The following is a 15199-nucleotide window of genomic DNA, read 5'->3' as shown; positions in this document are numbered from 1 at the left end:
AGTCAGCAAGACGGAGTAATGAATAATTCCCAAGAAGTGTTTGAGATAATGGCGAAGTCGCCATCTGGGCCGCAGAGGCCGCAGGGATGCACTTGTATGACGTCACCTGGGCTAAACCTGAACTTGTAATTACAGACGAGCGGGCCTGCCTACCAGTTACCCAGGGACAGGGTCGGCACAGTTCCCTTAATTCTGTGTAATGTACAACTGGAGGCCTCTAGTTATGCTGCCGAAAATCGACATCAGCACATTAATCAGACAATCTATGGGGAGTTCCGTTTCCTCCTTTCCCAGCTGTTCACAGGAGCTTTGTCTTTCTCGCCTCTTGTGAACCTCAGTCACTCTGTTAATCAGCCTTTGTTGAACCCGCATTCCATCATTGCTATGACTCTGAATGCGCCAAACAAACCTGGGACGGATTTACATTCCGATGTTATCAACCAAAAACGTACATTGTTACCGATGTGGAGCTTGATTAGAACCTTTGTTAAGTCTCCTTTTGTTGTCACCCCGTGTTTTAAACTACAGTCATATTTTAAAATAACATTTACATATTATTCCACGACATGTGGAGAAAACGCCACAGCCTGCATCAAACATTATCACATCCACACACGCAAACTGAATATAAAACATCACCGAACTACTTTCCCAAGCCTTTGAACAGCCGCCATGGTGGCGTGCGACTGTGAAGTTCAGACTCGACGCGTGACTGTGAAGTTTGGCTTGAGGCGTTCGTGCGAAGATGTCTGTGGGCGATTTGCCCACGCATATCGATTTTTTATACTTCTTTATACATCTTTGTCAGCGTAGCGGATTAAGGCGCAGTTACCAACGTCTTGCGAGTTTTGTCGTACGTTGTTCAGTGTGACTACGGCAAAACCGAGCCCACAAAGAAAGAACTTCAAACACATATTTTCAAATCTTTTATACAAAGTGAATCTTGCACGACACATCCAGAATTGTCACACAAATGTCTCTATCTGCAGTCCTTACAGAAGGAAAACCTCAAAATCAGCATTGATATCATCGTACTTCTAGGTCTACCCTTGCGTTTAGCATTCAGGTACGCGTTGATTTCAATGATGTTTGTGACCCCTGCGACATCTGGTCGCTGATCCGTAACGATCCCCACACACGTCACAAGTCGCTGCAAATCCAGAACTCACCGTGAAACGTGGTTCATAGGGATGTGGGAGTCCGTCATAAAACTGGCGTAAAATGACGGATTATGTCGTGATATCAAAGTATAATCACACTGTAACAAAACGGGCGTAAGCGTCGTAAAATGTTCATTATGACACTGACAGACGTTGTGTCGCCCCTCCGTTTTGCACCAGCAGAACAAAAAGTCTTCTGGAAACCATCAACCAAACAGACTATGTGGAGCCTTGTCATCTGAAATAGCAGACACTTTCACTCCTCGTACAAGGGGACTTCGTGACCATGTTGTAAACAAAAGAGTACATTCCGCTCTCTCAAACCTACAGTTATAATTGTTCAATGTAGAAGAAGTAACGCAGCCCCGCTGCCTGGCCATCTGGATCAAAGTCCGTGGATCTGTGGGCCGGTGTTCGATCCTAGGATTGGCCTCAGCTCGGACATGTTGTAGTGGACTACTAATAGCTACTTAAAAAAAGCAATATGCTTCACCTCAATTGGAAATGACCGATTACCTGTAGAACTGAGAGCCGTTATCAGAGCGGGGATCAGCCTGTCTGATCAGCAAGCTGCTGCCCGTCTGCGCACCCTGCCACAGGGCGGGCAGCCGCCACTGATGGCAGGATTACTAAAGCACGCTCACAACAAACCAAAACTAGGCCATGGGCAGAACGGGAACCTGCCTGTCTGATCAGCAAGCTGCTGCCCGTCTGCGCACCCTGCCGCAGGGCGGGCAGCAGCCACTGATGGCAGGATTACTGAAGCACGCTCACAACAAACCAAAACTAGGCCATGGTGTACATGATAGACAGGCCGTATAGAAACTGGGCTGATGTTTATACCAAGAGATCTGCGAAATCGGCTGCACTGGTGCTATCGTACAGTTCCATCGACACTCGGAGATCTCATCTATGGCTTTAGAGGATGGAGTTGAGATGCGCTATCAGCGTCTGTCTATGCAGAACCGTAAGCCCGCACGCATCAGTGTCCCACCTCCCCGGCTGGGCGTTAGCAAGGAATGGAATGCGCACTCAGGCAGGAAGAGCGGCACTCTGAAACGTGCGCATATGGCTTTAGATGACAGAATTAAGATGTGGGTTCGGAGTGGGCCTGTCCAAAACCGTAAGCTTCTACACAGAATCAGGGATTAACGCGGAAGTGCGTTCAGGTACAGGCAAAAACTAGTGTAATAGGATGCACTGCAATACTAAGGAATTCCCTACTTCCTTTAGGTCCTGGTACATCTTAAGTTAAATCTAGTTACATCTAGTCCAAGATCCCAATGTGTAGAAAGCTGTATTAGTCACCAATTTCCCTTCTTCTGAGCAAGAGTAGGCGTTCTAGGAGTCACCCTGAGAAATGTTCCTTGAAAGATTTAATAGGACCCTTGTCTCCCTGGGGATAAGAGACACTCCATCGATGTCAGGGCCAGCAACTACCACATAATTTACACTAGGCCGAGCATAAAACTTCAGAGTGGTTGGTTCTATTAAAACTTGGCTGATTTTCGCACACTTCCTACAAGAAGGTCTCGAGAATTAGCAACAACCTTTTATTCTCAGCCTCAAACTTGCATATACGATTTTACATAATGGGATAAAATGTCAGAGTCTGCCTCTCCAGACCTTACACGCCGGCCGTCTCCATCCCTCCAAGAACAAACGGACCCCAGAACTGTTGTCTTTACCAGTCAATCAGACTGTACAATCAGACAGCAGAATCCGGTATGCAATAATGGGTACCTCTCATGTCGGGGATAAATGTGTTCAAAATGTGACATGTCTCCGTTTTTAATTGTAAATATCTACGCCATTCAGGCTACAATTTTTCTCTATGTCTGCAAGGTTGATATTTGAATACAGAATTGAATTGAGAATTGAAAACCGATCCCATCTGTGCGCACCTCCGCCCCTGTTTCTGTCGCTGCGGGCTCGCCGAAGCGCGAAACGTATTCAGGAATAGACAAAAACTAGGCCAGGGGCAGACAGAGCCGGATTCTCCAGTGTGCAGGGAACGCGCTGATCTGCATAACACCTTAGTGCTTTTACGATTGTATGCATCTCTAGAAATATGATTGTATGATGGGTTTGAAAGCTAATAATATGATATATCAGTTTTACCTGATGACTCAGAAGTCAGAACACCTAATTCTAGCAGATTGTCCTGTATTGTGTTTACTGAGTTTAGCACCACTGTTGATGTCAACGTGTCTATGTAAATTTACTGTGACAAGAAGAACCCATTGTTCCCCGTGTTGGCATCTCTAGATGTCCCCGTTTAAGGTTCAAGGTATTGTGACATGCAGGTTGATTGTGATAAACTGAAACGTGCGTGGAGTTTTTGATTACTGCTGCCGTTCACGACGTCTCTACACAATGAAGGATGCTGAAGGATTAATAGCAGGGATAAGTGGTGAATCGTCGCACAATACAATGCCTCCCCAACCAGCGGAATTCGTGACGTGGGCTGGGGTATTATCTAGTCATTTGATGAGATGAAACCCATCCGTTAACTACGGGATATGCCATCTCTGCGTGTGCTCACCGGTCTCTGATATTCATCATCGTTTCATCAGGGTGATTGTTTCTTGTCGAGAGCGATGTGACAAACCGTTTTCTGGTCAGAACCTGCCAGTTCGTCTGAATACATATTTGTATTTTTAGTTTGCTTTTGGACAGACAAGGACGACGTGGCACTGCACTCAAGTTTTTCAGAACTTATTTCAACAGTGCCACGTACAGAGAACAGTATACCCATTTCTGCACCTGGGTGGAGTGAGGAAAGTCGTGTAAAGTGCCTTTCCCAAGGGCACAGCATCGGTGGCGTAAGGGGGTTCGAACCCAGGCTCGGTTCTGGACCGAACACCCTGCCGTTATGCCACACGACCTACAAATACATATTTGTCAGGCCAACGTGATCAATCATCATGGAAAGGACACAAACCTTCCTGAGTGATGTAAGTGGAGAGGAATGGAAATTGGACTATTTCCCTGCAGAAGGAAACGTTGCGCAGAGCTCTGGTTAACGGAAACCGCCGCTCTATGTGCGAGATCGAGAGTGATGAACGGTGGAACTAGGGTAGCCTCCACCAGACCCTCCTACGGGCGTATGGATCGTAGGAGGCCTGGTGGAGGCTAGCTTTAGCAGAAGGAATCCTTACACAGAGCTCTGGGTAGCGGGAACGCCGCTCTCCGTGCGTGGGCGATGAACGGTAGAACTAAGCGGTTCCATCAGCGGTGGAGGATGAGATGTGCAGGCCGATTCCTCAATACTGGAGGACGAACCGACTACTAAGTATCTAATGTCAGCTCAGAAAAAAACAAGAAATCGTCAAGCTTTCAAGTACCAGAGTTATAAACCTAGATTTGAGGTGTTCAAACATTCCTTTCTCCCTGGATCTATTGTAGATTGTGATTCAGTATTGTAGGAGTATCATCACAAGATATAGCTTTAAACACCTCATTCTAAATAAACACAAATGCAGACCCGTCGACGCTTCTTCTTGTTCTATTCCTTAGACTATCTATGTCACCGTTGGGGCGCCACAGAAGATCTGGAAATCAGGTTGTTCCACCCTTCTCGGAGTTCTGTTTTTCTTTGTGTTTCATTTGGTGTCATGCGACTCATGCCTGTCTATAATCTGATATTTTGCTCAATATTTTTTTACCGTTGTCTACTTCTTCCCCCTGGACGGTTCCTTGCAGGTAGTTTGGCTAGCCCCTGACGCTACCCAAGCCGCTTACAACTAGACAAGCAACACGCACCAGCCAAACTATCCCAGACATGCTCGCAGTGAACCTGTCTCAAGAACACATTCAACTGGCAGGACATTCAGTGACACAGCATTCGGTACCCGGAACAGGCTCCCAGACAGCGTTGTCAGAGACATCATTGAAAGAGACCTCTTAGATAAGCGTTTAAGACTCCCACCCATCAACATTCGCCTTCTCAAGATGCAAAAACACTTGGCAGCTGTGAACCGCCGATCAGTCACTTAACTGGAGCACTATGCGGAGCTTTACAGCCTATCTTAGTAACCATCTCTATTCGTGGCTATTGTTTACTACAAAATGGTATAGAAAAAACACGCACCGTTGAAGTTTGGCCTGATCCTGTGGTCATAGTCGTCCAGCAGGCGGAAGAACGACTCGGTGGGCGTGGCGGCGTCCTGGACGGACATGGCACCCCTGGGGAGGGAACAGGGGAGGGGTTAGTCATGGGCGTGTAACGGGCGTGTCATATGCGTGTCATGGGCGTGTCATGGGCGTGTCATGGACGTGTCATGGGCGTGTCATGGGTGGGCGTGGCGGCGTCCTGGACAGACACGGCGCCCCTGGGGGAGTGAACAGGGGAGGGGTTAGTCATGGGCGTGTCATGGGCGTGTCATGGGCGTGTCATAGGCGTGTCATGGGCGTGTCGTGGGCGTGTCATGGGCGTGTCATGGGTGGGCGTGGCGGCGTCCTGGACAGACACGGCGCCCCTGGGGGAGGGAACAGGGGAGGGGTTAGTCATGGGCGTGTCATGGGCGTGTCATAGGCGTGTCATGGGCGTGTCGTGGGCGTGTCATGGGCGTGTCATGGGTGGGCGTGGCGGCGTCCTGGATAGACACGGCGCCCCTGGGGGAGGGAACAGGGGAGGGGTTAGTCATGGGCGTGTCATGGGCGTGTCATGGTGCGTCACGGTACGTCATGGGTGTTTCACGGGCGAGTCGTGGGTGCGTCATGGGTGCGTCACGGGTGTGCCATGGGTGTGTCATGGGTGGGAGTGTCTGAACAGACATTGCCCCGGAGAACAGATGGTGGGGGGTACTTTGAAATCTCTGCATCGTTATAAAACCTTCAAATCTCCTTATAGTTCTAAAACAGGACAAGGCAACGTAACCTTACAATAACGCGATACCAGTTTGCTTCTATTTGTCATTCACTAGTCCAGCTGATGAGCGCCCTCCCCGTCACACCACGCAGCGACCGCCACACCACGCAGCGACCGTCACACCACGCAGCGAGAAACGCCGGTAAATAAAACATCCACAGGAGCCGCGGCCGGCTTTACAGCCAGACCCTCGCCGGAAAACGGCGGGTGGAAATTAGGACACGTATTATAGTCATGGTTTATTTCGTCGGGATTTGCGAACCTAAAGAATTTTATGTGGCCTCAGAAAACTAGAAGGATTTTATGCGGCTTCGGTGAATTAGACGAATCTAAAATAGATGCTCATGATTTATTCATAACAATTAAACAAATGTACAAAATGCATCAACAGCAGAACGAGATGTACAACGAGGACAAACTGCGCGGCTTTCGTTCCCTAAAAGTGACGAACGGCCCGCAGAGTATCAATCACTAAAAAAAACTGGACAGACGCTGGAAAATGCCAAATGTTTTAGGTAGCATCCAATTACTCCACTAAATGACGTAAGGTGGTGGATGTCACCTGAAACGTCTGGCGTCTCCCCAGTTGCTTGAGTAACTTTTACCGTGTGTATCTTATTACCTGGATTTCTAACCCTCGTCGACTAACCCTGGCTGCGCTGTTTTCCTGAACACCACTAATATCGGACACTCATTAAACTGAAGTATTCTCAACTTCATTTTAATATAGAACACACGCTAAGACGATTCCTTGTAAAATGCTCTTTACTGATGCATATCGGGAACGCGGAAGTATTGGCCTCCACGATAAAAGTCAGGGTTAGAGGTTTAAAATTTACGAGTGACACTAACTGGCAACAATATCCCAACAATATGGACGTTTACTTTTTAGCAACCAGAGTCTTCAAATTGATAACATAAATCATGGATATTCTCGAAGAATCGGAATGGTCTGGTTTGTGATCATATTTTTCCATGATATGAATAATATTTTTGGAAAGAAGTGAACAACTTTTGTTCTAGGTCCAATGATAGATATTATACTTTACGATAGAATGGTAAAATTGCTTTTTGTAACGTTTTTAGAATCATACCCGAAATTGCAAATTTCTGTAAAAGAGAAACGTACAAATGAATTAATGACTTAACACGTTAATCGCCTGTCAAATAGAACTCAAATTTGCAGATTTCGTTGCATAAGCGCATGCTCATGAGATATGAGTTATCATGGGTTATCATGAGAATATTATTCTGCCCCCGTAAATGTTATAACTGAAAACTGAACAAATAGCAGTAACGAATACGTAAAGCGCAATGTAACAGCCCTGCCTAGTTCTGAAGTCAGTCGGCTTTACAGAGAGAACTCGGCGCCCTGCTGTCGGCCGTTCAAAGGGAGGCGGAAACGGGGGAAGCTTTGTAAAGTCTACAGGACCGATACATGTGTCTACAGGACCGATACATGTGCGTTCCTCGCCTTTCAGATAAACAGTTGTCTGGAGCCGAGCTGCCGCCGCATTCAGACCCCCATTCCTCACTGCGACCTATACTGGATTAGTGTAACCCTTTTGGATTTTATAATTGGAATATCAAGCAAACTGTAAAAGTGCGACTGAAAAGACAACAAAAGACACAAAGTGTAAAAAAATTTGTTCTTTGTCCATGGAATTCGTTCAGCGCCCTGTCAAATTTCAGTTCGCAGTTAGGTCACCGTCCTAGTGAAATGGTTTTTTGTACTCGCCAGTAGATGTACTTTCAGGAAATAATATTTATCGTTTGAATTACGGATTGTTTTTCTTTCTTTTTTACTTTCTACCTCGTTGATGCCTTCATCAACTGTGTAGGTAGACAGACTAACTGTGAACTAGTTTTGTGTGGTTCATTCCCCCATCTTGTTTAATGTGACGCCATCTATATTCAAACGGGTTCGAGGGGAGTATCACACAAGCAGATTCCATCTTCAATCCACTGTGAATAAAACATTCAATGTGAATAGAATAAAATAGACTTTCTGCATAGTAACCATGGGCCACACTCCTGCTACTAGCGTGTCCTTATAATTCATGGAGCCTAAGCAGGGCCCGTTCACACTTATAACTCTAGGCCGTATGGAACTGCGTACGTGCTTGGTTTTGTTTTAGATAAAGTTTGCGGACGAAAAAGTCGGGTTTTTCAGTTCGATAACCATGCTGCACAACGGTGGGTCAAGTTAAAAACCTCTTTCCTAGACCAAAAAAAGGTAATAAGCAACTCATATGCGCAAAACTTTGAACGGGCCCTGATATATGCAAATTCCGCAGCAGCGCTTTCTATCCGTCTCCGCGGGAAAGGCTTAACTCTACTCTGATTGAGGCGCGATAAAGTCTGAAGCTTTTACTTTTCTGTAAGTACCGCCGAGACAACCTTAAGTAGTCGTTTCTGGAGGCTAGAATGTAGAAATGTGTTAACGCAGCACCGCAGCGGAATGTAGAAATGTGTTAACGCAGCACCGCAGCGGAATGTCTCAGCACATACACAGGAGACGGTAGATGCGTCTGAAATCACACACAGACTCACGTTCCTACTAGGCTTCTGTTATGCATCTACATGAATTCATTCACCTATTCACACGTCTTGTCAAACATTTTATTTTCCATAATGAACAAGTGACGGCGAGAATATAAGTTGAGTACAACTTGAGTCCGCCGTCACTTCGTCTATGTCACTTCATTTGTATTATTTGATGTTTTCTGTGAATAAAAAAAAAATAACACACAGGCATTTACCATCAGGTGTACACTTCGCTTTGCCTACCTTGTCCCCAAGCGACCCGGAGGTTGAGGGACGAGGTAGGAAAGTAGGTTCACTGCGCAAGAAAGGCGGGTTGGCTGCAGGAAAACTGATGAAACGAACGTTTGGAACTTTATTTTGTTCGCACTCGTTACATAAGTGCTTAGTTAACTTAGCCTGTTAAAGATGACCAAACCGCTTAGCTCTTACTACTCGGCAGTAAGAAACAGCCGTGCTCAGAAGCCGACCTTACTCACCCGACACACCTGGCACACCAGCGGGCGGTCACTGCGCGAGGAGAAAAACTGACCAAACGAGAGAACTTGATCTTGTTGACCGCCGTTATCTGGGTGCCGATTCTACTTACATTAAGGAACCTACTAGGGATGGCCACTAAGCTCTGGTGTCATAATACCTGCCAGTCACGTCCAGCAGCGTTAAGGAGCCAGCCTTGCTCACCTGATAACATCAGGTAAACTCACCTGAGTACACCTTACACTCACCTGGCAACACCTGTCCCCTCACCTGAGTACTGACAACACTTGTCCCCTCACCTGAGTACTGAAAACACCTGTCCCCTCACCTGAGTACTGACAACACCTGTAAACTCACCTGAGCACTGACAACACCTGTAACACTCACCTGAGCACGGACAACACTGTCCCCTCACCTGAGTACTGAAAACACCTGTAAACTCACCTGAGTACTGAAAACACCTGTAAACTCACCTGAGCACGGACAACACCAGGTAAGCGCGCTGCAGAAACAGAACCGCTCTTCTGGGATAAATCCGCACGCTTCGCGAAATCATCCTGTAGTCGTCGGAAACTCCTCCTTGGCGGCTCGCGGCGGGTTTAGAGCAGCTCCGAGATCCACGGGCTTCTCGCGCAGGGCCGGTACTGGACTGAATCCGCAGCCGAGTCGCTCTTTTCGCGCCGTCCGGTACTGAATACACAACTCAGACTCTCTCTCTTCTTGCGCCGTCCGGTACTGAACCTACAACTCAGACTGTGTCTCTACTTGCGCCGTCCGGTACTGAATACACAAGTCAGACTCTCTCTACTTGCGCCGTCAGGTACTGAACCCACAACTGACTCTCTCTCTCTACTTGCGCCGTCAGGTACTGCACCCACAACTGACTCTCTCTCCTCCTAACGTCACGGAGAACATTTCACATGCAAGCTATTACCCAAGATTCCGCGGGCTGCTGGGGGGGGGGGGGGGGGGTAGACACGCTCCAGCGTCTTGAAAAGGAGCGACTTTAAGATCCATCTGTAGCGGCACTTGGAGGACAGGGATGACGAATTGGCGCCGTGTCGCAGTTATTGATTTGGCTCCCAAGCTGGCGAGTACCGTGAGTACTTCCGTACGGAGATGTCAAAATGAAAAAGAAACATTTATCAAATTATATACAGTTCGAACTCAACTACTGGATGAATTACGGATATCATTTCCGGACGTTTCGACTGACATTCATCACTCTTCTTCAGCGCCACTAAAATGAACTAGCAGAGCTAATCAGAGACATCTGTCGTACATTTCTGCACAGGTTAAGGGAAGCTAGCAAGTACCGAGAGCACTTCCGTACGGAGATGTCAACATGAGACAGAGAGGAAACATTTATCGCCCATTTCTGCCCCAGCGCGCTGAGTGCAGGCCGTGTGAAGTATGTCAGGGGTACAGCAATCTGATGCAGTCCGTGGTGCTGTAATTTGATCCGTGGGTTCTTCTCGCTCCTTTGTACCGTTGAACATGTAGGATGAGATGGATCGGACTGTACGATATCCCACTCAGAGCCGCGCGTGCACTGCAAGCGGAGGGGCGCGGCGGAAATAATTCCCTCAAATCCTCCGTGGAAATACCTCCTGTTTACTCGCAGTTTTCGCTAACACTGCGCCGTATCTTATCGGGCTGAATTAGACTACTAAGGGCCCCGTGGGACTGCCGGGCTATTTGTGGGTACGGCCGGGACCCAGAATCATTTAACTCGGATTTTAAGTCAACACGGGATCCGGTAACGCCGTAAGCTAGTCGAGCGCAGACCGGGAGGTACCCCTTGGTCCACCGGGACAAATTTGTGGCTCCGGGGCCCGGCCGGGACGATACCCCCTAAGGGCCCCGGCGCAATTGGAACCTTAGCATAGCCCACACGCCGGCTGTAGGCCTGAAGCGACGTTCCTACGGCGGACAGAAAGGTTAACCTTCGGATAGTAGACGGTCGTCTGTCTGTGTTGGAACGGAGTCGCTCGCTGATTGGCCGGGAAACAGGAATACGTCATCAAGAAGGGGTGGAAGGCTGGCCAATCATATTGCTCGGGGGAGGAACTGGTCCACTTAAACCGTCATTGGTGTAGGTTTGACACCCCGATAGAAAGATGCAGTATTTCTACAGTCTGGGAGCCGTCGGCTGCTGTTCCCAGTCATTTTCCCCTTAGGCCCGTCCGACATGCTATGGACATATTAAGTTTATTGCAAATTCATGCCCGAAGGCTAAATGCAAATAACATACATAAAAGAACAGTGTGCAAAATAGGTATAAAAGCTGCTTATCTAAATTATACAAATGTAATTGTCTATAACTAGTGAAGGGTTTGACTTCTCTTTTGTAAGCAATGGAAGACGTAATGTCCCACCTTTTCTATAATTTGTGGGTTTTTGGTAGTTAAAAGAAGAATAGTCTTTTCTTTGTCTGTAAGCTTAGGAAAATTCGGATAGATTTTAGTGGTCTGAATAGACAACTCATTTTGTGCATTATCATGAAATGAACAGTTTGAAATAAAGTGTATTTCGTCTTCCACGGCATTTGTATTGCAATACTTACAAAGTCATTCGTATATAGGTAATTTTCCATACCGGCCTCTCTCTATTTCAAGAGGATGGATGTTGCCCCTGCAGCGTACTCGCGCCATCACCTGCAGGACCGGGTTCAGTTCGCCATGCTGACTGCCCTTGGAGCCCCCTTGCGTCAGGTGGGTTCCGCCAGGTGGGTTTGAGACCCAGATAGACAGAGATGCAGTAGCTGAGACGTGAGACGGACGTCTCAGTCCGCTAAGGAGAGATCCCGTCTTAAGGTGGCGGTCACGCCATCTTAGCGCACTGTCTCGCTTTTCTTTTCTTCTTTCCAGACCGTTGGAAAATCCCCCTGGCACCGGCGGGACCCCCGGACCACCCGGTCCACCCGGGGATTCTCCTCGCCAGCTCTGGACAGGACCCGTCCCGGCACCGGTGGGACCCCCAGGCCCACCCGGTCCACCCGGGGATTCTCCTCGCCAGCTCTGGACAGGACCCGTCCCGGCACCGGTGGGACCCCCAGGCCCACCCGGTCCACCCGGGGATTCTCCTCGCCAGCTCTGGACAGGACCCGTCCCGGCACCGGTGGGACCCCCCGGCCCACCCGGTCCACCCGGGGATTCTCCTCGCCAGCTCTGGACAGGACCCGTCCCGGCACCGGTGGGACCCCCAGGCCCACCCGGTCCACCCGGGGATTCTCCTCGCCAGCTCTGGACAGGACCCGTCCCGGCACCGGTGGGACCCCCCGGCCCACCCGGTCCACCCGGGGATTCTCCTCGCCAGCTCTGGACAGGACCCGTCCCGGCACCGGTGGGACCCCCCGGCCCACCCGGTCCACCCGGGGATTCTCCTCGCCAGCTCTGGACAGGACCCGTCCCGGCACCGGTGGGACCCCCCGGCCCACCCGGTCCACCCGGGGATTCTCCTCGCCAGCTCTGGACAGGACCCGTCCCGGCACCGGTGGGACCCCCCGGCCCACCCGGTCCACCCGGGGATTCTCCTCGCAAGCTCTGGACAGGACCCGTCCCGGCACCGGTGGGACCCCCAGGCCCACCCGGTCCACCCGGGGATTCTCCTCGCCAGCTCTGGACAGGACCCGTCCCGGCACCGGTGGGACCCCCCGGCCCACCTGGTCCACCCGGACCACACCCGGGATTCTCCTCGCCAGCTCTGGACAGGACCCGCCCGGCCCGTCCTAGCCTCCATAACAGGCTCTCTTGGCCTTTTGGGGACCCCAAATGGTTACGAGCAGGCTGCACAAACGACCCAGTACCAAACAAAGTCATCAGCAAAAGCGTATTATAAGCCCCTCAAAAAGGCACAGAGAGGCGGCTATGGACGCTAGACGCACCCAGACCACACCCGGGCTTTTCCTCGCCAGCTCTGGACACGAGCTTCCAAAGTGGAGTGCTGAAAAGAAACGCTTCGTCCACCGCATGCTTGTCTCACCATTGTAATGCTTCACGACACGACAGGAGAGTGACTGATGAATGAACTTGATTGCATACTATCTGTTCTACATTGCATCAATGTATTTGTTTGATCACTTCGACCGAAACCTAAAAGACTAGGCCGACTAGAAAAATAAAAAGAGAATTTCTACCTACCATTTTTTTTTTCAGAACCGTAACCGAAAGCACAACATTTTCCCCTAGGTCTAACTAATTACATGTGTACGCCAGCTATACATACGAGACGCTACCCTTAAGCACGAGCTGACTAATTATGCCGCTATCATTAATGGTGGGGACAAATCAAAGCAGTCGCCGAGGGACCGCTTTAGCGAAGGCAGATGACGCAACCCGGAACCTAATTATCCCATTCCCGGCTAAGTAATGCTGTAACAGCGCAGATACATGTGATGGGTAGCGTATCTGTCTAACTAAGTAATGCTGTAACAGCGCAGATACATGTGGCGGGTAGCGTATCTGTCTAACTTAGTAATGCTGTAACAGCGCAGATACATGTGGCGGGTAGCGTATCTGTCTAACTTAGTAATGCTGTAACATCGCAGATACATGTGGCGGGTAGCGTATCTGTCTAACTTAGTAATGCTGTAACAGCGCAGATACATGTGACGGGTAGCGTATCTGTCTAACTAAGTAATGCTGTAACAGCGCAGATACATGTGGCGGGTAGCGTATCTGTCTAACTAAGTAATGCTGTAACAGCGCAGATACATGTGGCGGGTAGCGTATCTGTCTCACTTAGTAATGCTGTAACAGCGCAGATACATGTGGCGGGTAGCGTATCTGTCTCACTTAGTAATGCTGTAACAGCGCAGATACATGTGGCGGGTAGCGTATCTGTCTAACTTAGTAATGCTGTAACAGCGCAGATACATGTGATGGGTAGCGTATCTGTCTCACTTAGTAATGCTGTAACAGCGCAGATACATGTGATGGGTAGCGTATCTGTCTCACTTAGTAATGCTGTAACAGCGCAGATACATGTGGCGGGTAGCGTATCTGTCTCACTAAGTAATGCTGTAACAGCCCAGATACATGTGGCGGCTAGCGTATCTGTCTAACTAAGTAATGCTGTAACAGCGCAGATACATGTGGCGGGTAGCGTATCTGTCTAACTAAGTAATGCTGTAACAGCCCAGATACATGTGGCGGGTAGCGTATCTGTCTAACTTAGTAATGCTGCAACAGCGCAGATACATGTGACGGGTAGCGTATCTGTCTAACTAAGTAATGCTGTAACAGCGCAGATACATGTGATGGGTAGCGTATCTGTCTCACTTAGTAATGCTGTAACAGCGCAGATACATGTGATGGGTAGCGTATCTGTCTCACTTAGTAATGCTGTAACAGCGCAGATACATGTGGCGGGTAGCGTATCTGTCTCACTAAGTAATGCTGTAACAGCCCAGATACATGTGGCGGGTAGCGTATCTGTCTAACTAAGTAATGCTGTAACAGCGCAGATACATGTGGCGGGTAGCGTATCTGTCTAACTAAGTAATGCTGTAACAGCCCAGATACATGTGGCGGGTAGCGTATCTGTCTAACTTAGTAATGCTGTAACAGCGCAGATACATGTGACGGGTAGCGTATCTGTCTAACTAAGTAATGCTGTAACAGCCCAGATACATGTGGCGGGTAGCGTATCTGTCTAACTTAGTAATGCTGTAACAGCGCAGATACATGTGACGGGTAGCGTATCTGTCTAACTAAGTAATGCTGTAACAGCGCAGATACATGTGGCGGGTAGCGTATCTGTCTCACTTAGTAATGCTGTAACAGCGCAGATACATGTGGCGGGTAGCGTATCTGTCTAACTTAGTAATGCTGTAACAGCGCAGATACATGTGGCGGGTAGCGTATCTGTGTAACTTAGTAATGCTGTAACAGCGCAGATACATGTGATGGGTAGCGTATCTGTCTAACTTAGTAATGCTGTAACAGCGCAGATACATGTGGCGGGTAGCGTATCTGTCTAACTAAGTAATGCTGCAACAGCGCAGATACATGTGATGGGTAGCGTATCTGTCTAACTAAGTAATGCTGCAACAGCGCAGATACATGTGGCGGGTAGCGTATCCGTCTAACTAAGTAATGCTGTAACAGCGCAGATACATGTGACGGGTAGCGTATCTGTCTAA

The 15199-nt window shown here is 48.8% G+C and overlaps 1 protein-coding gene across 1 annotated transcript in view; it reads right to left on the bottom strand.

Annotated features, from left to right (window-relative positions):
• LOC136428505 (glycine receptor subunit alpha-2-like) overlaps nucleotides 1-15199 on the bottom strand; it is an 88365-nt gene that overhangs the window by 64576 nt on the left and 8590 nt on the right. Inside the window, exon 2 of the mRNA XM_066418074.1 lies at nucleotides 5254-5348. Coding sequence (XP_066274171.1) covers nucleotides 5254-5341 — 88 coding nt within the window. The 5' untranslated portion in view covers nucleotides 5342-5348. The remainder of the gene's footprint in view (nucleotides 1-5253; nucleotides 5349-15199) is intronic.

This window comes from Branchiostoma lanceolatum, chromosome 1 (genome assembly GCF_035083965.1).
Source record: "Branchiostoma lanceolatum isolate klBraLanc5 chromosome 1, klBraLanc5.hap2, whole genome shotgun sequence".
NCBI lineage: Eukaryota > Metazoa > Chordata > Leptocardii > Amphioxiformes > Branchiostomatidae > Branchiostoma > Branchiostoma lanceolatum.
This window is presented reverse-complemented; position numbering and strand designations above follow the sequence as displayed.